The sequence below is a fragment of the Azolla caroliniana genome, unplaced genomic scaffold, assembly GCF_043228905.1.
Source record: "Azolla caroliniana isolate FFs.n. ecotype wild unplaced genomic scaffold, voAzoCaro1.0.p SCAF_52, whole genome shotgun sequence".
Lineage (NCBI taxonomy): Eukaryota > Viridiplantae > Streptophyta > Polypodiopsida > Salviniales > Salviniaceae > Azolla > Azolla caroliniana.
In genome coordinates this window covers 1-21,950 of record NW_028230487.1, presented here as the reverse complement: position 1 = coordinate 21,950, position 21,950 = coordinate 1, and the positions used below count along the sequence as shown (strand labels likewise).

General features: G+C 39.6%; 2 protein-coding genes and 1 pseudogene across 4 annotated transcripts; all 3 read right to left on the bottom strand.

Annotated features, from left to right (window-relative positions):
* Positions 1-3,101: 3,101 nt before the first annotated feature.
* Positions 3,102-3,647, bottom strand: LOC147849475 (uncharacterized; annotated as a pseudogene). Its single transcript, XR_015531780.1, has 2 exons — positions 3,481-3,647; positions 3,102-3,377 (listed from the first exon to the last, which is right to left on the bottom strand). The product of XR_015531780.1 is annotated as an uncharacterized LOC147849475 (transcript).
* An 8,390-nt stretch (positions 3,648-12,037) lies between these two features.
* Positions 12,038-14,672, bottom strand: LOC147849474 (pentatricopeptide repeat-containing protein At1g15510, chloroplastic-like). The gene has a single exon (XM_087337500.1). The coding sequence runs from the start codon at positions 14,061-14,063 to the stop codon at positions 12,111-12,113; it is 1,953 nt and encodes a 650-aa protein (XP_087193626.1). The 5' UTR covers positions 14,064-14,672; the 3' UTR covers positions 12,038-12,110.
* A 1,074-nt stretch (positions 14,673-15,746) lies between these two features.
* LOC147849473 (histidine-containing phosphotransfer protein 1-like) lies at positions 15,747-21,905 on the bottom strand. Of its 2 annotated transcripts, XM_087337497.1 has the most exons (14): positions 21,745-21,905; positions 20,356-20,486; positions 20,204-20,272; positions 19,134-19,205; positions 18,968-19,040; positions 18,493-18,564; positions 18,327-18,399; positions 17,852-17,923; positions 17,686-17,758; positions 17,211-17,282; positions 17,045-17,117; positions 16,570-16,641; positions 16,404-16,476; positions 15,747-16,155 (listed from the first exon to the last, which is right to left on the bottom strand). In XM_087337497.1, exons 1-6 carry the CDS (start codon positions 21,802-21,804, stop codon positions 18,544-18,546), a joined length of 426 nt encoding a protein of 141 aa, XP_087193623.1. In that variant the 5' UTR covers positions 21,805-21,905; the 3' UTR covers positions 15,747-16,155; positions 16,404-16,476; positions 16,570-16,641; positions 17,045-17,117; positions 17,211-17,282; positions 17,686-17,758; positions 17,852-17,923; positions 18,327-18,399; positions 18,493-18,543. The 2 variants fall into 2 exon arrangements, with proteins under 2 accessions (XP_087193623.1, XP_087193624.1); XM_087337498.1 differs by lacking the exons at positions 15,747-16,155; positions 16,404-16,476; positions 16,570-16,641; ... (4 more) ...; positions 18,327-18,399; positions 18,493-18,564 and adding exons at positions 19,609-19,681; positions 19,775-19,846 and having other exon boundaries at positions 21,745-21,902.
* Between the last annotated feature and the right edge of the window lie 45 nt (positions 21,906-21,950).

Sequence of the window (21,950 nt, the reverse complement as noted above, 5' to 3'; positions counted from 1 at the left end):
ACAAAAGAGGAAACAGGCCGAGGAGCCAACACCACCAGCCCTGGACGCACAAGATCAGTCGCCAAGAAGACGTTGCATCATTCGAGATACAACCACAGAGACCGAGGGCGACCATCATCAGAAATCAAAAGAGGCCAGTCCAACCTCCACGGACATGGTACCAGCGGAGTCATGGCTCCAAGTCGGTACGATCGAGCATGGACAAACCACGCAGATATCAGAGGAGGAAGTCCTCAATTACAAAGATCTCCCCGCGGAGGCATACGAGTTCAGTGCACTACTTCGACTGGGCACAACATATGAGTTAATGGATTTCCTCGCGCGCGCCCAAGTAGCTATCGTCGCTCGTATGGTCAAGGAGCACACCGAAACAAAGATGATTCAACACGCTCTAATGGGTAAAATCGAACCTCACGAGGATCGAGCCTTACAAAAGATAGGACGGAAGAAGCAAGCACAAAATGCTTCGCTCCTCATGGAACTACTAGATCTGAACATGACCTTAGTCGAGGCATATCGCAATCTGCACCACACTACTCAAGCAGCCAAGGACATGGCCCGACGTATCAAAACAGCGCATCAGCAAGCCAAGCAGGCTACCGAGCTATGGCAAACCGTTGAGGAGAAACTGGCAACATTCCAGCAGCAACATCCACAACATCCGCCCTTAAGCCTCCCTGCGCCGAGTGACGTTGGCTCACCAGCCACTCTTCTAAACCCGAGCCTGAGTGCTGCAGATACCAAAGCACACACAGAAGACACCTCTCACCCCAAGGTAGCCACGGTCGATGCCAGCACAATGACGGACTTGGTGCAGACAAGCGAGCCATCATCACGGGCAAATATTAGCCCGCACCCCCAAACCAGCCACGCCTCCACACAAACGCCACCACCACCAGTTGTCATGGAACGATTTACACAGACAGACAGGGTGCCCTCGCCCCAAATCCAGCAACCAGCAACCTAGACAGGGCCTCCCCTTCGAGACTACCAAGAGGAGCTTAAGGCCCAGATCGCTCTGGCCAAGTTGGTAGAACAGAACCACAACAACATTCTTGGCCAGCTACGGGAACACGCCGCGAGCCGCGAAGCGGACCTCAAGCGACTGTTTGTTGAAAGGTCGGCGACACTAGTAATAACAAGAAGCGCACACGAGAAACAAGGAAAAAATTTTACTCTCTGAGGAATGCTTCAAAGATAGAAGGTTTTTTCTTTTCCTTCTTCTTCTCTGATTCGTCTTTCTTGCTTCTCTCTGCAGCTGTGAAAATCGCCCAAAAATGGAAATGAATCAAATCTATTTCCATTAATACACAGAAAAAGAGGCCCCTAACTGTTTGTGTGTGTGTTCTTTTTTCTCTTCTTTCTGATTTCAAACTTTTAGATATTTACCAGAAATACCCTCCTTCAATCCCTCTTGAAGTAACGTAATGATTATGTACTTCCTCCTCAAGATCTCGCTTGATGGACACATGCTTCTCTTCCGCATGAAAAAACGTAAATATTTCCTTCAAATCGATCATTTGCCTATCGAGGCAGCTATCTTGGTGTGAAATTTGTGATATGGTTATGGTTTGGTTTGGTATAGTATAGTATGGTATGGTATGGTATGGTATGTTTGATTTGGTTTAATTTGGTATGGTGTGGTATGGTATGTTTGATTGGGTTTAATTAGGTCCGGTATGGTATGTTTGATTTGGTTTAATTTGGTATGGTATGTTTTATTGGGTTTAATTTGGTCCGGTATGGTATAGTATGTTTGATTTAGTTTAATTTGGTGTGGTATGGTCTTGTATGGCTTGGTTTCATTTTGGTATGGTATGGTTTGGTTTAATTGGGCTTAATTCAGCATGATATGGTTCAATTTGTAGGATATGGTTTGGTTGGATTGGGTTGGCAATACCTTCAATTCAATACCACAAGAATTCGCTATGTGAAAGACATGTTTCTCGAGCTTTCACGTGACTCTGAGTCAAGCCCAATACCTCTCTTTTGTCTGCGCATTGCCAACATGAAAGGTGAACAATCTAGATGTGTAAAGACAAAGGAATACATTCAAATAATTTGTTCAAAGATTGTAATAAAAACAATTGTAAACGATGTAGGGTTTTATGGCGGGGTAACCACATGTGTGCTAATCGTTTGCTATTAAAACAACACATTGCGAAGAAGGGGGAGGAGCTTGTTATTAAAAAGAAGAAGAAGAAAGGATTTGGTTCAATGTGTCAAAACCAACCATGATGTTCAGGCTTTTAGAATAGGATTGCAAATATGGGGATAATTGTTATATGACAATGTATTGTGTAAAGAAACAAAGGTGAGTCATTGTGTCATCGGGGCAAGGATCAAAAACATCTAATTAATGCTTATGTGTATGTGGTCATCACGATCAGCCACATATGTCACGACCCGACACCTAATTTCATCATAAACAAAACCTTTGGCATAAAAACTACATCAAGACATGCATCCACACATGCACATGCACACATAGAGAGAAAGAGTGAGAACTTGTGAAATTACTCGCAACTCTTTCATAGGACCGACCAATGGGAACACCATTCACTTGTTAGATGAGCAAAAGGGTCTTTTGGCCACAAAACACAATTAGAGGTTTCTACATATGTATGTAACTCACAATCTCTAGTTTTCGTGGGATTCGGCGGGCTCATAAAGTAAGTATATGTATGTCCGTATGTAGAAGGCTTGTGTTTATTAGCACCCAACTGATAATAAGGCTTGGTGAGAGAATCACGGCCACAACAGTGTAGGGTGCATTTCAGAGGCCAAGTGCAATTTGCACTATTAGATCTTTTTCTAAAAAACTACGGGAGTTTCCCATAGCCCGATTCTGACAACCTCTGTCATCAAAGCATTAAAAATTCCACTACCAAAATAACAATTGATATAAATGTGTTTTGAAAATACTTAAAACTTCAAATTACACAAATTGCCAACCACAAAAAGTTTCTAAGGTTTGGTTTTGGAGACCAAAATCTCCAAAGTTAAAGACCAAAAACATTTTGTTGCAATTAACATTTGAGACTCTTGAAGTCCTAAACCCTAAACCCTAAACTAAACCCTAAACCCCCTCAACCCAAACACATCTTATCAAGAAGAATTAAATTATTGCCTCTTAACTTCCGGCTCACAAAAAATACTGATTTGACCTTGGAAGAGGCAAATTAGATGTTGTTCCCAAGTTCAGCTGCTAAACCAATATACGTTTCAGGTGTAAGCTGTAGCAATTCATGTTTAACGTCTGAATGAATATCTAAACTATCGATGAATAGTTGCAAATCCTCTTTTCCTATTGTATTTCCTCGAGTAAGAGCCTTTAGCTTTTCGTATGCTTCAGAAACACAAAATTCCCGCATGACCTGCAAAAAATTTCACATCCATTTTATCACCTCAATAAAAACTGCATCCGTAATATAGAAAATGTTCATACTGCATTACGATCATCATAATTAGTAAACAAACCGTTTGTATAGGCTCCGTGAGAACTTCCCAAGTTCAAAAAAGATCATCTTTTATTCGTGTTTGATCCACCTGTTATTGTAGCACATAGAAGACATAAAAAATCTATCCTAATTTTTAGGCACGCAAGACTATTCTTAATTTATTCTAGCAAATAAAACACGGTGCAACTGTATCCAAATTTATGATAGGCTTTGGTTGTGCAATTTCTACCATTGATTCAGATGAATATTGTATGAAAGAACTTTTTATATAAGAAATAAAAACAGCCAACAAAAAACACATCTTTTACTAGTTGAAACAATGGTAGCACATACCCAAGCACTTAGCGGTTTCTTACGATGCAATGTATCATACACAAACCTATTACTGTAGTTAAACCTAAACACTTCATATAAGAAATAAAAAGCAGCAACTGTATCCAAATTACTCATAGGCTTTGGTTGTGCAATTTCTACCATTGATTCAGATGGATATTGTATGAAAGAACAGAGTATCAAAACCAACCAGACCTTTACCCATCAGCAATTTTCAGGTTTAAAACGATTCCATTAAGATACCATAACCAAGCATTTCTTGGAATTTAAATCTTGCCACAACAGCATTTTTCCAGTTGGCTTTCTAAATTCAAAATGAGAAAAGCAGCAAGGAAGGAGAGAACATGACATCATTCAGGAACACAAGCTCAAATGCAATGAACAAGATGATATAAATCCACGGGGGATCATTGAACTATTCATATAAGAAATAAAAACAGCCAACAAAAAACACATCTTTTACTAGTTGAAACAATGGTAGCACATACCCAAGCACTTAACGGTTTCTTACGATGCAATGTATCATACACAAACCTATTACTGTAGTTAAACCTAAACCCTTCATATAAGAAATAAAAAGCAGCAACTGTATCCAAATTCATCATAGGCTTTGGTTGTGCAACTTCTACCATTGATTCAGATGGATATTGTATGAAAGAACAGAGTATCAAAACCAACCAGACCTTTCCACATCAGCAAGTTTCAGGTTTAAAACGAATCCATTAAGATACGATAACCAAGCATTTATTGGAATTTAAATCTTGCCACAACAGCATTTTTCCAGTTGGCTTTCTAAATTCAAAATGAGAAAAGCAGCAAGGAAGGAGAGAACATGACATCATTCAGGAACACAAGCTCAAATGCAATGAACAAGATGATATAAATCCACGGGGGTTCATAGAACTTTTTATATAAGAAATAAAAACAGCCAACAAAAAACTCATCTTTTACTAGCTGAAACAATGGTAGCACATACCCAAGCACTTAACGGTTTCTTACGATGCAATGTATCATACACAAACCTATTACTGTAGTTAAACCTAAACCCTTCATATAAGAAATAAAAAGCAGCAACTGTATCCAAATTCATCATAGGCTTTGGTTGTGCAATTTCTACCATTGATTCAGATGGATATTGTATGAAAGAACAGAGTATCAAAACCAACCAGACCTTTCCACATCAGCAAGTTTCAGGTTTAAAACGATTCCATTAAGATACGATAACCAAGCATTTGTTGGAATTTAAATCTTGCCACAACAGCATTTTTCCAGTTGGCTTTCTAAATTCAAAATGAGAAAAGCAGCAAGGAAGGAGAGAACATGACATCATTCAGGAACACAAGCTCAAATGCAATGAACAAGATGATATAAATCCACGGGGGATCATTGAACTATTCATATAAGAAATAAAAACAGCCAACAAAAAACACATCTTTTACTAGTTGAAACAATGGTAGCACATACCCAAGCACTTAACGGTTTCTTACGATGCAATGTATCATACACAAACCTATTACTGTAGTTAAACCTAAACCCTTCATATAAGAAATAAAAAGCAGCAACTGTATCCAAATTCATCATAGGCTTTGGTTGTGCAACTTCTACCATTGATTCAGATGGATATTGTATGAAAGAACAGAGTATCAAAACCAACCAGACCTTTCCACATCAGCATTTTTCAGGTTTAAAACGAATCCATTAAGATACGATAACCAAGCATTTATTGGAATTTAAATCTTGCCACAACAGCATTTTTCCAGTTGGCTTTCTAAATTCAAAATGAGAAAAGCAGCAAGGAAGGAGAGAACATGACATCATTCAGGAACACAAGCTCAAATGCAATGAACAAGATGATATAAATCCACGGGGGTTCATAGAACTTTTTATATAAGAAATAAAAACAGCCAACAAAAAACTCATCTTTTACTAGTTGAAACAATGGTAGCACATACCCAAGCACTTAACGGTTTCTTACGATGCAATGTATCATACACAAACCTATTACTGTAGTTAAACCTAAACACTTCATATAAGAAATAAAAAGCAGCAACTGTATCCAAATTCATCATAGGCTTTGGTTGTGCAATTTCTACCATTGATTCAGATGGATATTGTATGAAAGAACAGAGTATCAAAACCAACCAGACCTTTACCCATCAGCAATTTTCAGGTTTAAAACGATTCCATTAAGATACCATAACCAAGCATTTCTTGGAATTTAAATCTTGCCACAACAGCATTTTTCCAGTTGGCTTTCTAAATTCAAAATGAGAAAAGCAGCAAGGAAGGAGAGAACATGACATCATTCAGGAACACAAGCTCAAATGCAATGAACAAGATGATATAAATCCACGGGGGATCATTGAACTATTCATATAAGAAATAAAAACAGCCAACAAAAAACACATCTTTTACTAGTTGAAACAATGGTAGCACATACCCAAGCACTTAACGGTTTCTTACGATGCAATGTATCATACACAAACCTATTACTGTAGTTAAACCTAAACCCTTCATATAAGAAATAAAAAGCAGCAACTGTATCCAAATTCATCATAGGCTTTGGTTGTGCAACTTCTACCATTGATTCAGATGGATATTGTATGAAAGAACAGAGTATCAAAACCAACCAGACCTTTCCACATCAGCATTTTTCAGGTTTAAAACGAATCCATTAAGATACGATAACCAAGCATTTATTGGAATTTAAATCTTGCCACAACAGCATTTTTCCAGTTGGCTTTCTAAATTCAAAATGAGAAAAGCAGCAAGGAAGGAGAGAACATGACATCATTCAGGAACACAAGCTCAAATGCAATGAACAAGATGATATAAATCCACGGGGGTTCATAGAACTTTAAAGGAAGTCTCGTGGACTTCATTCTAGGGTGATTGTCATTTGACGATTCATAATGTAAAAATTGTCACGGCCATGTACGGATATGTTAGGATTCAACGATACATTCCTCCAGCCATGTTAATCACATTTGAATTTGAGATCTCATAAGAATTGCAATGTGTGGCATTTTGATGGATTTGACAATGTGGTCAATCACATTTTAATGTGAACACAACATGATACAAACATACTTAAGATTAAACACGTGCTAAACAAAATTGTTAGCTAAATGCAAAATTGGGATGGAGAATTTGAGCCCGATGGTATATTGTGAGTCTAGTACAATTGTAGGATCTCTGATATCATAATTATGCTTAAAATTTATATCATAGTAGTTTTGTTTGTATTGTATCAGAGCCCCAACCACAAAATTGAATGATGCATTGTTTTATGCAACCTCCTCTCCATCAACCTAGTCATCAATAATTCAGTTCTAACCAATTAAGATGCAAAGGGTACATGGATGATGCCGTCACCAGCGTGTTTTTTATTTGTGTCATCTGTTTTACATCCTTGCGCATATACATTGGATGTGACAAGATAGCATCGTCAAAATGAATATGGGTGAGTTTTACAACAGGCACTGCTGGTTTTAATCAATTTCTAGGATTGTGTGGTTTGGGTTTATGATAACACTCAATAGAGCAGAAAATTCAAGAGATAATATGCTCTTAAACGAAATACACAGATAGTGAAGGATGAAGGGATGAACAAGAGGAATAGAGAGGTGGATGACAAAGGGGGTTCAACTCTTGCTAGGTGGGGATTACAAGGGGAGAGAGAGCTGAATCTCTGCAACACAGAAAAGCAACAGAGAAAAGGGGGAAAACCACACACAGAGAGCACAGAGACACTCGCTCTCTCACACACACAAAAAACTCACTCTCTCTCACTCCCCACACAACTAAGTGAAAGACCAGTTTTGGCCTTTTCACACTTACATGCATTGGGGATACATGTATAACAATCTCCCACTAAAAGGCCTAAACTAGGAGTACAAATAATGGAAGGTTGACTTCTACACGACCTAGACCTATACCTCCCACCTGATGGGCATGTTACACAATGTACATGACAAGTGTGTAACGTAAGGTACTAAGTAATGCCCATCAAGTAACAACAATGCTCCAATGCATCTTGTGGTAAGGCCTTAGTCAATGCATCTGCAGCATTTTCGCGAGAAACAACCTTCTCAAGGCTAATACAACTATTAGCTATGCATTCCCGAATAAAATGGTATCGCACTCCAATATGTTTAGTCTTCGCATGATATACCGGATTCTTCGCCAAAGCAATGGCACTTTGACTATCACAAAACAGTTTGGGTACATGTTGCGGTATACCCATGTCGCTAGCTAAACGAGACAGCCAAACCGCTTCCTTACATGCCTCACTGGCTGCAACATACTCAGCCTCTGTTGTTGACAATGCGACACAATCTTGAAGACGAGATCTCCAAGCAATAACACCTCCCATAATCTGAAATATGTACCCTGAAGTAGATTTCCTACTATCAGCGCATCCGGCATAATCTGAATCTGTATATCCAATGATATAGGCGTCCCCTTTGCCCAAACAAAGGCACTTATCCTTAGTGCCACTCAAATATCTTAGTATCAACTTGACTGCATCCCAGTGTTTCTTACCAGGGTTTGACATGAATCGACTTACGGCTCCCACTGCAAATGCAATGTCTGGTCTAGTAGCCACCATGGCATACATAAGACTCCCAACTGCTGATTGATAAGGAACCTTGGACATGAACTCCTTGTCCTCATCAGATGTGGGGCAATCACATGTACTCAGTTTTACATATGTAGGCAATGGAGTGCTCAATGGCTTCGCACTCTCCATATTAAACCTCTTGAGCACTTTCGATATGTACTCAGCCTGAGACAAGTAGATGCATCGCTTACTCCTATCACGAGTAATACGCATACCAAGAATATGTTTTGCATCTCCCAAATCCTTCATGTCAAAATTCTGGCCCAAATTTTTCTTCAACAAGGATAACTCACCCTTGTTTTTACCAACTATAAGCATGTCATCAACATATAGTATCAATGTGATAAAACTCCCATCTGAACATGTTTTTGTGTAAAGACATGCATCCTCATTGCTTCTAGTATATCCTTGACTCTTCATAAAGGCATCAAACTTTTGGTACCACAGTCTAGGGGACTGCTTAAGCCCATACAAACTCTTCTTGAGTTTACATACCAAATGTTCTTTTCCAAAGACTTCATGTCCTTCCGGTTGTTCCATATAAATATCCTCATCAAGATCCCCATGTAAAAAGGCAGTCTTCACATCCATTTGGACTAATTCCAAATTCTGATTTGCAGCCAATGAAAGCAACATACGCAATGTAGTCATCTTAACTACAGGAGAAAAGGTTTCACCAAAATCAATTCCATGTTCTTGCTTGAAACCTTTGGCAACCAAGCGTGCTTTATACTTTGGGGAAGCATTATCAGATGTATACTTATACTTGTATACCCATTTGCATGGCAATGGTTTCCTGTCCTTCGGCAAAGGTACTAAATCCCAAGTACCATTTTTATAAATGCTGTCCAATTCATTTTTCATGGCACACTCCCACTTAGCATGATCATTGGCCAAGATAGCTTCCTTATAACAAGAGGGTTCACCACCATCTGTTAACATCACATAGTCCATGAGCTTAGTAGGTGGCCTAGAGACACGAGTAGATCGTCTCACTGGTTGCTGAACCGGAGTCGGACTATTTTCAGATTGTACAAATGCATCCTCATTTTGAACATCCTCATATGGCTGAACATTTATAGGATTGTTCATCATAGGTGCGGGGTTATCCTTTTGCACACTAATAGAGGGTGTAACATCTTGAAATGTCACTTTCCTCACTTCCACTTCTTTAATTGGCTGTTTATGCATAATCTTTTCGTTGAAAACGACGTCACTACTTCTCACTATAGTGCGCGTTTCAGGATCCCACAAACGATATCCAAATTGACCATCTACGCCATAGCCAAGGAAAATACATTTCCTGCTTTTAAAATCTAGTTTTTGCCTTAATTGTTTTGGAACATGAACATACGCTTCACATCCAAATACCCTAAGATGATCATAGTTTGGGTTTTTTCCTGTCCACAACTCTTGCGCTACTTTCAAGCCCTTGGCAGTACTAGGTGATAGATTTATCACATGGACTGCTATCCGAACTGCTTCAGCCCAAAAACCTTGCGGCAAATTTGCATGATGCAACATAGAAACAACCCTGTCCTGGATGGTTCTATTCATCCTTTCTGCCACACCATTTTGTACGGGAGTGTAAGGGGCAGTAAACTCTCTACGTATGCCTCTAGACTCACAAAAATCTCTGAACTCATGAGAGGTATACTCACCTCCATTATCAGATCGTAAAGCCTTAAGCTTTATACCCTTTTCAGTCTCAACCGAGGCAAGCCATTTTCTGAAAATAGAGTATACATCGCCCTTTTGTTTTATGGGATACACCCAAACCTTTCTTGTGGCATCATCAATAAATGTAACAAAGTACAAAGCTCCACCCAATGATCTTGTGGGCATAGGGCCACATACATCTGTATGAACTAGATCCAAGGGTTGAGTAGAAGAATCAGAATTAATATTCTGATGCACACTTCTAGTTTGTTTACCATATTGACAATGCTCACAAACTGAAAAATTTGCAAATGATAGCATAGGTAAATAGCCAAAACGTGATAACGTTTCCATTCCAGTGCGAGACATGTGACCTAAACGCCCATGCCAAATACAAGTCATAGGTTGTTCTGTGACTGTCAAAAGATGCTCCTTTTGATGGACAACTAAAGGATAAAGGGAGCCAACTTTGTTCCCTTTGGCAATAACCATATTTCCTTTCGTAATACGAAAGGACTGAGCAGAAAAAATCACTTTGAAACCAATGCTATCAAGCTGTCCAACAGACAATAAGCTACGAGTTAGCTCAGGCACATGGCGTACATTTTGTATGGTAAATTGAGAGCCATCAGAAAATTGTACCATGACATCTCCGATGCCAATCACATCACACTGATGTGAATCTCCAAGCCGTACTGTACCAAGTGATTTAGCTTCGTATCGTGTGAACCACTCTCTATGTGGAGTCACATGGAATGAAGCACCAGAGTCTAACAACCATGTATGAGAAAGCACATGAGCGATATTAGCCTCAGCATAGGTAGCATCATCATCCATGACCAAGATGTGCCAATTGTGTCATCAAGGAGTGGAATCTGAAGAACACTACGTTTGTCATTGTAGTGTCTTTTATGAAATCAGAGGGAGATACCATTGCCTCTTTAAACAAGGCTTTGGCCCACTACGCAAGGTAATGGAATATGAGGACCAAAGATGCCTAGGACTTTTCTTGCTCGAGCTCAAGAGACATCGGGAAAAGTTGTTGAAGAATACAGCCACACAAGCTCATCCACAAAGAACAATCACAACTTTCTTTAGCTCGATCACTCCTAATGCTAGAAATCAACCCCAGGATACAGAAATGGGATCCAGACCAGGATATAACAAAGGGGTTACGATTGATCGGGCAATGGCAATTTGCCGTGCACGTAGGCCCCGGCCCCATGGACCACGACCCCGACACCCTTGTCATCGACAAATAAAAGCCATTATCTCCCGCCATCGTAGGTGCTTCCCTCGCTTTGGAGACATTTCCATTCTAGATCGACCTATGATAGAGATCTTTCGGAGACAGAGGCTACAATACACCTAACTTGAGAATCTCGCATGTGCCAAAAACCAGATTCTCTCGTCTCTTTTCTCTTCATCTTATTTACTTTTATATTTATTGTGTAATATTTACTTTATTTTGATTTGTTCTCAAAGACGAGAAAACATTTAAGATGTAATCTCTTATTCGGTCTTATAGGCCATTTTGGCCTCTTAAAAGACGTTAATATATCTTTCTTTCTTCTTTCTTTCTCAAGCTCTGATACCACTGATAACACTCAATAAAGCAGAAAATTCAAGAGATAATATGCTCTTAATCGAAATACACAGATAGTGAAGGATGAAGGGATGAACAAGAGGAATAGAGAGGTGGATGACAAAGGGGGTATCTCCCACCACAACTTATTTCCACCCAAACGAATTTCGAATATGACGGACGATAAGAGGGTTTAACAAAGGGAAATACCTGTGAATAGCATGTCCCTTTCTTCAATGTCGAAGATGCCCAACAATAGATAGACGCTTCAGCCGAGCCGGATACTCCAATGCTTGCCACACGAATCTCCTACGCCGCTACGAATCTTCGGCGACGCTATGAATCTCCTACGGGGATACATGTATAACAGTTTATGCAGTCCATCTTGTCTTATGATGTCTCTTGCATCATCATCATCATCAATATCTAGGATTTGAACAAAATCAGTCTACCAAGCTTTATTTTCCATCCTCATAGATTCGACAATTGCCATATTGTCTTGCATACCAGCAGCTAAATAAAGCATACTCATTAAGTCATAAGCCACAGCACACTTTTCATCCAATCTTATGGAATGTTCAAAGGCCAATCTTCCCAGCATCAAATTTCCCCACTTTTGACAGGCACCCAATAAAGCTAACCATGCAGGAAGATAATCAAGGGAGGGCATCCTCCCAACCATTGACACCGCCTTGTCAAAATGTCCCCCTCGCCCAAAAAGATCTATCATACATGTATAATGCTGTATAGTAGGAGCAATGCAGTAGCCTGACGTCATGGCCTCAAAGTACATTTGGCCTTCATCCACTAAACCAGATGAACTGCATGCACTAAGGACAACAAGGAATGTAATCATGTTTGGCTCAATACCTTCTCCTATCATTTTGTTTAAGGAGTTGAAAACAGCATCATATCTTCCCATTTGGGAATATCCAGCAATCAATGCAGTCCAGGCAACAACACCCCGAATAGGAAGCTTGTGAAATACTTCTTCAGCTTTCACAATTGCTCCACATTTGGAGTACATGTCCACCAATGCATTGCCAAGCATAGTGTCTTTTCCCAGGAGTCCCTCCTTCACAAGCTCAGCATGTATTTCTTTACCTTTCTCCATTGCACCTAAGCTTCCACAAGTTTGCAATAAGCACGCAAAGGTCACCGTATTCGGATAGAGACCCTCAAGTTGCATTCTTTGGAAACAGTTTAATGTCTCCTCACCATGCCCATGCTTTCCATAGCCTGAAATTAGAGAAGTCCACGAGACTATGTCCCGCATCGATATCTCATCAAACACTTGTTGTGCCATTGCAAGCGCGCCGCACTTGGCATACATATTCACTAATGCATTTCCGAGGACACTATCATGCACCAGCAGTCCTTCTTTGACAATATCAGCATGGATTTCTCTGCCCATCTCAGCAGCTCCCATGCTGCCACAGGCTTTCAGGATGCAAGTAAAGGTCATTGCATCAGGGGAGAGGCCTTTGCTTCGCATCTGTTCAAAGCATTTGAGAGCTTTGTCACCATATCCATGTTGGTCATATCCAGTGATCAATGAAGTAAAGCCAATTACATCCCATACATTGAGATTATCAAACACGTCTTGTGCCTTTGCAAGATCACCACATTTCGCATACATTTCCACCAATGCATTTCCCAGCATACTATCATTTTCGAGATATCCTTCCCTAAGAATCTCTTGATGGATGTTTTTACCCTTCTCCACTGCTCCAAGGTTGCCACAGGCTTTTAGGACGCAAGCAAATGTGATTGAATTGGGAGAAACCCCGTGACATCGCATTTTCTGGAAACACCTCAATGCTTCTTCGCAATGGCCATGCTGGCAATATCCTGAAATCAGCACATTCCAAGATACTATATTTTGGATTGGAAGCACATCAAACACTTGCTGTGCCTTTGCAAATGCACCACATTTCACATACATATCGACTAATGCAGTGCCAAGCACACTGTCATTTCCCAACATCCCATGTTTCACAATTTCTGCATGAATCTCGCTTCCCTTTTGAGCATCTTTAATGCTACTACAAGCTTTCAGAATGCAAACATAGGTGAGTGCATCAGGGGACAACCCCTTTTGTTGCATCTTCTCAAAGCAACAGAGAGCTTTTTCCCCATGCCCATATTGAGCATACCCTCCAATGAGGGCCGTCCATGAGACTACATTCTGAGTTGGGAGCTCATCAAAGACGAGTTGTGCTTTGGAAAGAGCACCACATTTAGCATACAAATCCACTAAGGCTGTTCCTATGTAAACGCTCTTCTTCAGCAATCCCCTCTTAAGGATATCCTCGTGCATTCTGTGACCTTTACATAGATCCTTCTCTCTGGTACAACATTTCAACAACATCAAAATACTTTGAACACTGTCCTTGCTCATTGATAATAATAAAAACGTACTTTATCTCAGTGTAGTAGTTGTGGCATTCTTAAGCTTCTATGCTATATACTTTTTGATACATGGAACGGCTCTACCTTCACAAAAACCAACAGAGCCTTCCCTGTTCTATATCAATAGTTATGTGCAGGTGAATGCACTGCCATCACTGAATGAGGAAATTAGATACTGGCGCATTAAAATTTCTAATGTTCCAATCTCTGTCTCTCTCTGTCTCTCTCTCGCTCTCTCTTTTATAAGACGAATCACAATAGAAACCTTCAGATATTGACCAATGAGAAAATTCCGGTACTTGGCCTGACAAACAATGATGCGGGAAAGGAGATTAAGGATCCGGTAGGGGAACAATAAACAGGTATACAGACATAAGCTGAGGTGCCCCGGCGGGCGGATCGCCCGAGCACTACCAGCAGAGAGGTCGAGAAAGAGAAACAGGAATTAAGAGAAAAGAAGAGGATTCACCAGACGATATGATTGTGCAATCAATAGAGGTCTGGGGGGGCATCCCGGCGCTGTATGTAAGGTAAGGTATGGAATATGATGTATTAAGGAGGATGGCAGGGGCGGAGGTTGGAAAGGACGAGACAGGCAACCCCGAAAGCAAAGCCTGAGAAGAGGAGGAGAGGAGGCCACCTCCATATCCATGCTCCTCCTCGCCCACCACTCTCCCTCCCACCCTTCCATTATGACCTCTTCCATCCTCATCATTCATCATCGCTCATTCAAGCAAAGCATATGGAATATGGAATTGTGCAGGAGCTAGCTACATTATAGGACGTATGAGATAATTAGAGAGAGATTATGCTGTGTGTGTGTATCTATAATCCGTGCGCAGGTAGGGTAACTGGTTTTCTGGTTGGACCCCATGGACCCAAATACATACATACATACATATAGGACCATTATGATTATTAGTCATATGCTCGCTAAACTATATGGTGCGTAGTCTATCCATACAAGTGGGGTTGCTTCTTCTTCTTCTTCTTCTTTTCGGTTTCTCTATGAAGACCGACCTGAAACCAGAACATGCGGCATGGCGAGATAGCTGTCGTGGAAAAAAAATGTTAAACAGCTATCTATTCTATTCTATCTAACGGCATACATACATACATACATGTGTGTTCTCTATGCCATCTTTACCATTTTCACCTCCGTGTCTTCTTCTTTTTGTTTGGTTTTAGCGGACTTGGTGTGTTTATTACTAGCCCTCCTTCTTGCTTATTATATGTTATAATTAATACACACCATATCATACGTTGCAATCAGTTTAACGAAATCATGCGGCATGGCGAGATAGCTGTCGTGGAAAAAAATGTTAAACAGCTATCTATTCTATTCTATCTAACGGCATACATACATACATACATGTGTGTTCTCTATGCCATCTTTACCATTTTCACCTCCGTGTCTTCTTCTTTTTGTTTGGTTTTAGCGGACTCGGTGTGTTTATTACTAGCCCTCCTTCTTGCTTATTATATGTTATAATTAATACACACCATATCATATGTTGCAATCAGTTTAACGAAATCCTTGCATTACCTGTCTACTTGGAAGTGAGTAGCATTATTCCTGTTTGTAAGATGTGGTAGATTTTTGTGCTCTGTTTGCTACCTTGTTCTCAATACATACACCATCATAGGCCACAACTAAAACAGAAGATCAATCTCCAACGACAATTGAATTAAATGACATTATTTATCATGAATACATAAGCTCTAAAGCAAACAAAGGCCTTGCCACATCAAAGATCAAAGTTTGAATCACTCAACTTATAATCACATGTGAAAACATCGGCCACTACTGACTATATAGTAAACACTACAAGTATTAACAACCTAAAAGATATTAAATCTCGGAGAATGGAGCCAATAGTACGTAAAATGAGTAGTATGTCCAGGCCTCCAACAGAGCACATGACTTCAGCTGAGATGCTAAGCAACTTCTCATTCCAAATCTCCAGGTTCATGCAACAGAAAGAGGCAGCATTCTCTAATCCACACAACACACCTCCAAACCATCGGCTTCACTCTATCATCGGAACAACTCCCCCAGCAGCAATAATTTGCTTTTCAAGCTATGAAAAAGAAGATCGAAAACCAGAATTAATTCCAGATGAAGGGAATTCGTAGAAAAGAGATGGGAAGTTTCCAGATTGTCGCAATGGGACTAATTAATAAATCGATTAATGGGGTTAATTCCAACAATGGTATTATTAATTCGGCCTTTTAAATCGTAAAGAGCACACACAAATCATAAGGGTAGTTACAAATACAAAAATAATCCCCCAAAAAAGTAGTGGAGTGTGCATGCAGATATCTTCACCTGCATCAAAGTATCGAGCTTCTCTCTAACAGCATAAAACTCTTGTTTGATCTGCTGTAGAGCCTGCAAACACCTGTAGACACATTCGAGCACAAAAAGAAATGATAACTATAGAATTCGAAAAGATCGCAGCTAATTATACATAAATGAGTGTTGGTGTATCTACGCTTCTTTGTTGCTTGCGTCTGCATAGGCTCGAAAATCCAAGCACACAGCTTTAATTCGCTGAGCACCTACACTGCAAAACGCAGCAAAAACAACTTCCTGATATTATACACCGTGCAAAAAATGCCCTGTTTTCTCTTTCATCTCAAATCATTTTGTGCTCATGTAGCATGTGACACTCATTTATCTGCAATACCTCTACAACCTAGAGTAACTTAAGAGATCAAACAGAAGTATCTTTATTTTTAGTAACTTTTTTTCACTAGATAATCATAGCAATTGTGGGAACGAACTGATCTCTATTGACTATAGGTAGAGCTAGAGTGAGGAGATCTAAGGGGCATGCTTGGGTAACATACAAAAAGGAGGTCTAAAGGTGGTGTGTAGACAACATCTGCCTCTGTTGAATATATGTTAGACAAATACAAAAATAATCCCCCAAAAATGTAGTGGAGTGTGCATGCAGATATCTTCACCTGCATCAAAGTATCGAGCTTCTCTCTAACAGCATAAAACTCTTGTTTGATCTGCTGTAGAGCCTGCAAACACCTGTAGACACATTCGAGCACAAAAAGAAATGATAACTATAGAATTCGAAAAGATCGCAGCTAATTATACATAAATGAGTGTTGGTGTATCTACGCTTCTTTGTTGCTTGCGTCTGCATAGGCTCGAAAATCCAAGCACACAGCTTTAATTCGCTGAGCACCTACACTGCAAAACGCAGCAAAAACAACTTCCTGATATTATACACCGTGCAAAAAATGCCCTGTTTTCTCTTTCATCTCAAATCATTTTGTGCTCATGTAGCATGAGACACTCATTTATCTGCAATACCTCTACAACCTAGAGTAACTTAAGAGATCAAACAGAAGTATCTTTATTTTTAGTAACTTTTTTTCACTAGATAATCATAGCAATTGTGGGAACGAACTGATCTCTATTGACTATAGGTAGAGCTAGAGTGAGGAGATCTAAGGGGCATGCTTGGGTAACATACAAAAAGGAGGTCTAAAGGTGGTGTGTAGACAACATCTGCCTCTGTTGAATATATGTTAGACAAATACAAAAATAATCCCCCAAAAATGTAGTGGAGTGTGCATGCAGATATCTTCACCTGCATCAAAGTATCGAGCTTCTCTCTAACAGCATAAAACTCTTGTTTGATCTGCTGTAGAGCCTGCAAACACCTGTAGACACATTCGAGCACAAAAAGAAATGATAACTATAGAATTCGAAAAGATCGCAGCTAATTATACATAAATGAGTGTTGGTGTATCTACGCTTCTTTGTTGCTTGCGTCTGCATAGGCTCGAAAATCCAAGCACACAGCTTTAATTCGCTGAGCACCTACACTGCAAAACGCAGCAAAAACAACTTCCTGATATTATACACCGTGCAAAAAATGCCCTGTTTTCTCTTTCATCTCAAATCATTTTGTGCTCATGTAGCATGTGACACTCATTTATCTGCAATACCTCTACAACCTAGAGTAACTTAAGAGATCAAACAGAAGTATCTTTATTTTTAGTAACTTTTTTTCACTAGATAATCATAGCAATTGTGGGAACGAACTGATCTCTATTGACTATAGGTAGAGCTAGAGTGAGGAGATCTAAGGGGCATGCTTGGGTAACATACAAAAAGGAGGTCTAAAGGTGGTGTGTAGACAACATCTGCCTCTGTTGAATATATGTTAGACAAATACAAAAATAATCCCCCAAAAATGTAGTGGAGTGTACATGCAGATATCTTCACCTGCATCAAAGTATCGAGCTTCTCTCTAACAGCATAAAACTCTTGTTTGATCTGCTGTAGAGCCTGCAAACACCTGTAGACACATTCGAGCACAAAAAGAAATGATAACTATAGAATTCGAAAAGATCGCAGCTAATTATACATAAATGAGTGTTGGTGTATCTACGCTTCTTTGTTGCTTGCGTCTGCATAGGCTCGAAAATCCAAGCACACAGCTTTAATTCGCTGAGCACCTACACTGCAAAACGCAGCAAAAACAACTTCCTGATATTATACACCGTGCAAAAAATGCCCTGTTTTCTCTTTCATCTCAAATCATTTTGTGCTCATGTAGCATGAGACACTCATTTATCTGCAATACCTCTACAACCTAGAGTAACTTAAGAGATCAAACAGAAGTATCTTTATTTTTAGTAACTTTTTTTCACTAGATAATGATAGCAATTGTGGGAACGAACTGATCTCTATTGACTATAGGTAGAGCTAGAGTGAGGAGATCTAAGGGGCATGCTTGGGTAACATACAAAAAGGAGGTCTAAAGGTGGTGTGTAGACAACATCTGCCTCTGTTGAATATATGTTAGACAAATACAAAAATAATCCCCCAAAAATGTAGTGGAGTGTGCATGCAGATATCTTCACCTGCATCAAAGTATCGAGCTTCTCTCTAACAGCATAAAACTCTTGTTTGATCTGCTGTAGAGCCTGCAAACACCTGTAGACACATTCGAGCACAAAAAGAAATGATAACTATAGAATTCGAAAAGATCGCAGCTAATTATACATAAATGAGTGTTGGTGTATCTACGCTTCTTTGTTGCTTGCGTCTGCATAGGCTCGAAAATCCAAGCACACAGCTTTAATTCGCTGAGCACCTACACTGCAAAACGCAGCAAAAACAACTTCCTGATATTATACACCGTGCAAAAAATGCCCTGTTTTCTCTTTCATCTCAAATCATTTTGTGCTCATGTAGCATGAGACACTCATTTATCTGCAATACCTCTACAACCTAGAGTAACTTAAGAGATCAAACAGAAGTATCTTTATTTTTAGTAACTTTTTTTCACTAGATAATGATAGCAATTGTGGGAACGAACTGATCTCTATTGACTATAGGTAGAGCTAGAGTGAGGAGATCTAAGGGGCATGCTTGGGTAACATACAAAAAGGAGGTCTAAAGGTGGTGTGTAGACAACATCTGCCTCTGTTGAATATATGTTAGACAAATACAAAAATAATCCCCCAAAAATGTAGTGGAGTGTGCATGCAGATATCTTCACCTGCATCAAAGTATCGAGCTTCTCTCTAACAGCATAAAACTCTTGTTTGATCTGCTGTAGAGCCTGCAAACACCTGTAGACACATTCGAGCACAAAAAGAAATGATAACTATAGAATTCGAAAAGATCGCAGCTAATTATACATAAATGAGTGTTGGTGTATCTACGCTTCTTTGTTGCTTGCGTCTGCATAGGCTCGAAAATCCAAGCACACAGCTTTAATTCGCTGAGCACCGACACTGCAAAACGCAGCAAAAACAACTTCCTGATATTATACACCGTGCAAAAAATGCCCCGTTTTCTCTTTCATCTCAAATCATTTTGTGCTCATGTAGCATGTGACACTCATTTATCTGCAATACCTCTACAATCTAGAGTAACTTAAGAGATCAAACAGAAGTATCTTTATTTTTAGTAACTTTTTTTCACTAGATAATGATAGCAATTGTGGGAACGAACTGATCTCTATTGGCTATAGGTAGAGCTATAGTGAGGAGATCTAAGGGGCATGCTTGGGTAACATACAAAAAGGAGGTCTAAAGGTGGTGTGTAGACAACATCTGCCTCTGTTGAATATATGTTAGACAAGTACAAACCTAGAACTGCTTCCTTTGAACTGATGCACATATGCGTCTACCTTCTTGAAATTGATCGGTTCTTGCTCACTGCAACAAGTGCTAGGATTAGAAGCTAAGTACAGAACGTGTGACAAATAGAGCCATCTCACACAAAGTTAATAAAAACGTACAGTGCTTTTGTAAGCTCTGAGAGGAGCCTTTCCGAATCTTCAGCAAACAGATTGATGACTTCAGCAACAAAATCTGGATTGCTTTCATCTTGAAGCATTTGAAGCTGAGTAAACTGGTCATCTAGAAATCCCTGCATTGAGAAGGTATAACCCTGTCATTTCTGTTTCATCTGTGATTATTCTCTTCTTTAATATTACCATGTGGTGGAGGACCAGCAACACATGCAATGAAATAACCATAACAAGTGGACCGCAAATGATACTGACGTATGTGAACACTGTTTTATACTTGATGGTATGCTTCACAGCTAATCTCTCATCACACAGTGGAAGAGGAAGTTACGTGCAAGAGGAGGTTAAGATCTTTTGTGATGACCTACTTACTTCATATGCGGACTTCTAAGAACAAAGATGTGTCATGTCGATACACTTTGAGTGCCTTGGGGTCTTATGATAGACTAAACCAAGTTTCAACCATGCCATGGACAAGATGGCCAGGCCAGTCTACTTACTAACCAACCACTAACTAGTAGTCAGGAGGAATTTGAACTAAATTCAGTGTTACTAGCAGGAACTCTATGTCCAAATCAACCCTTGTAATTGGGATAAACCAAATGCACTTAGAGATGTATCATGGAGCTATAGGGGTTACAAGAAAAGTTTCACAAAGAGGGTTCTTTTTTCGCTCATTTTTATACATTGGTCTTCTACAAAATCAAATACTTGACCTGGTTCATGACACCTTTCAGGGTTCCCATTTCTTCTGAAAGATTGGGATATCTACTTTAGAGAACTCGATACGTTGATGGTGCATCTTTGTAGTCCATGACTTCTTCTGAATTATTGAGATACCCAATATAGAGGTAGTGTTTTGAGGAGTTACGTCTGAGTTTTAAGTAACCCATTTCCACAAGAAAATGAGAGAAGCTCAAAATACCAGGATATGGGTGTGTGTGTGTCTTTATCAATGGCTTGAGGAATTTGATGCAACAAATAATGATTAAGATTGGAAATAGAAGAGTTATCAAGTATAGGGCTGTATGTATTCGCCACTAAGGATGAAGAAAAAGAGAATTTATGTATAGGGGAAATAGAGACGTTTTACAATGCTTTTCAAAAATGTCATGTCGGACTTCATGCATCAATCAACAGGAGAGATCCAGAGAAGAGGAGCCATGTAAAGGGAATGGAGTCTAGTGAAAATTCTCATTTCTATTTTGTTTTTTTTGTTTTTTTCTCTTTGCTTTGTTTTATTTCAAGGACATGGTTTTATATTAGATGTATGAATCTCTCTCACGCTCTCGAAATTCAGAAGATAAGAACACGGAGTTTCAACAGATAAGAGAAGGCAGAGAGAGAGGTACAAAATAGAGAGGAAAGAAAGCCCACCTCTTGAAACATGTCATTCCTGAAATCCGCGAATTTCTGTTGTAATTTGGTCACTTCCATCGTTGCTGAATCCACCCAACAGAGGAAAAAGTATGACAGGGGGAAAAGCTCAATAAAATAAAAGAAGAGAGGAATCAGAGAGCTTGAAGAAGATACACCATAGCCTCTGTCTCTGTCTCTCTCACACACACTGTCTGTGTTTGAGT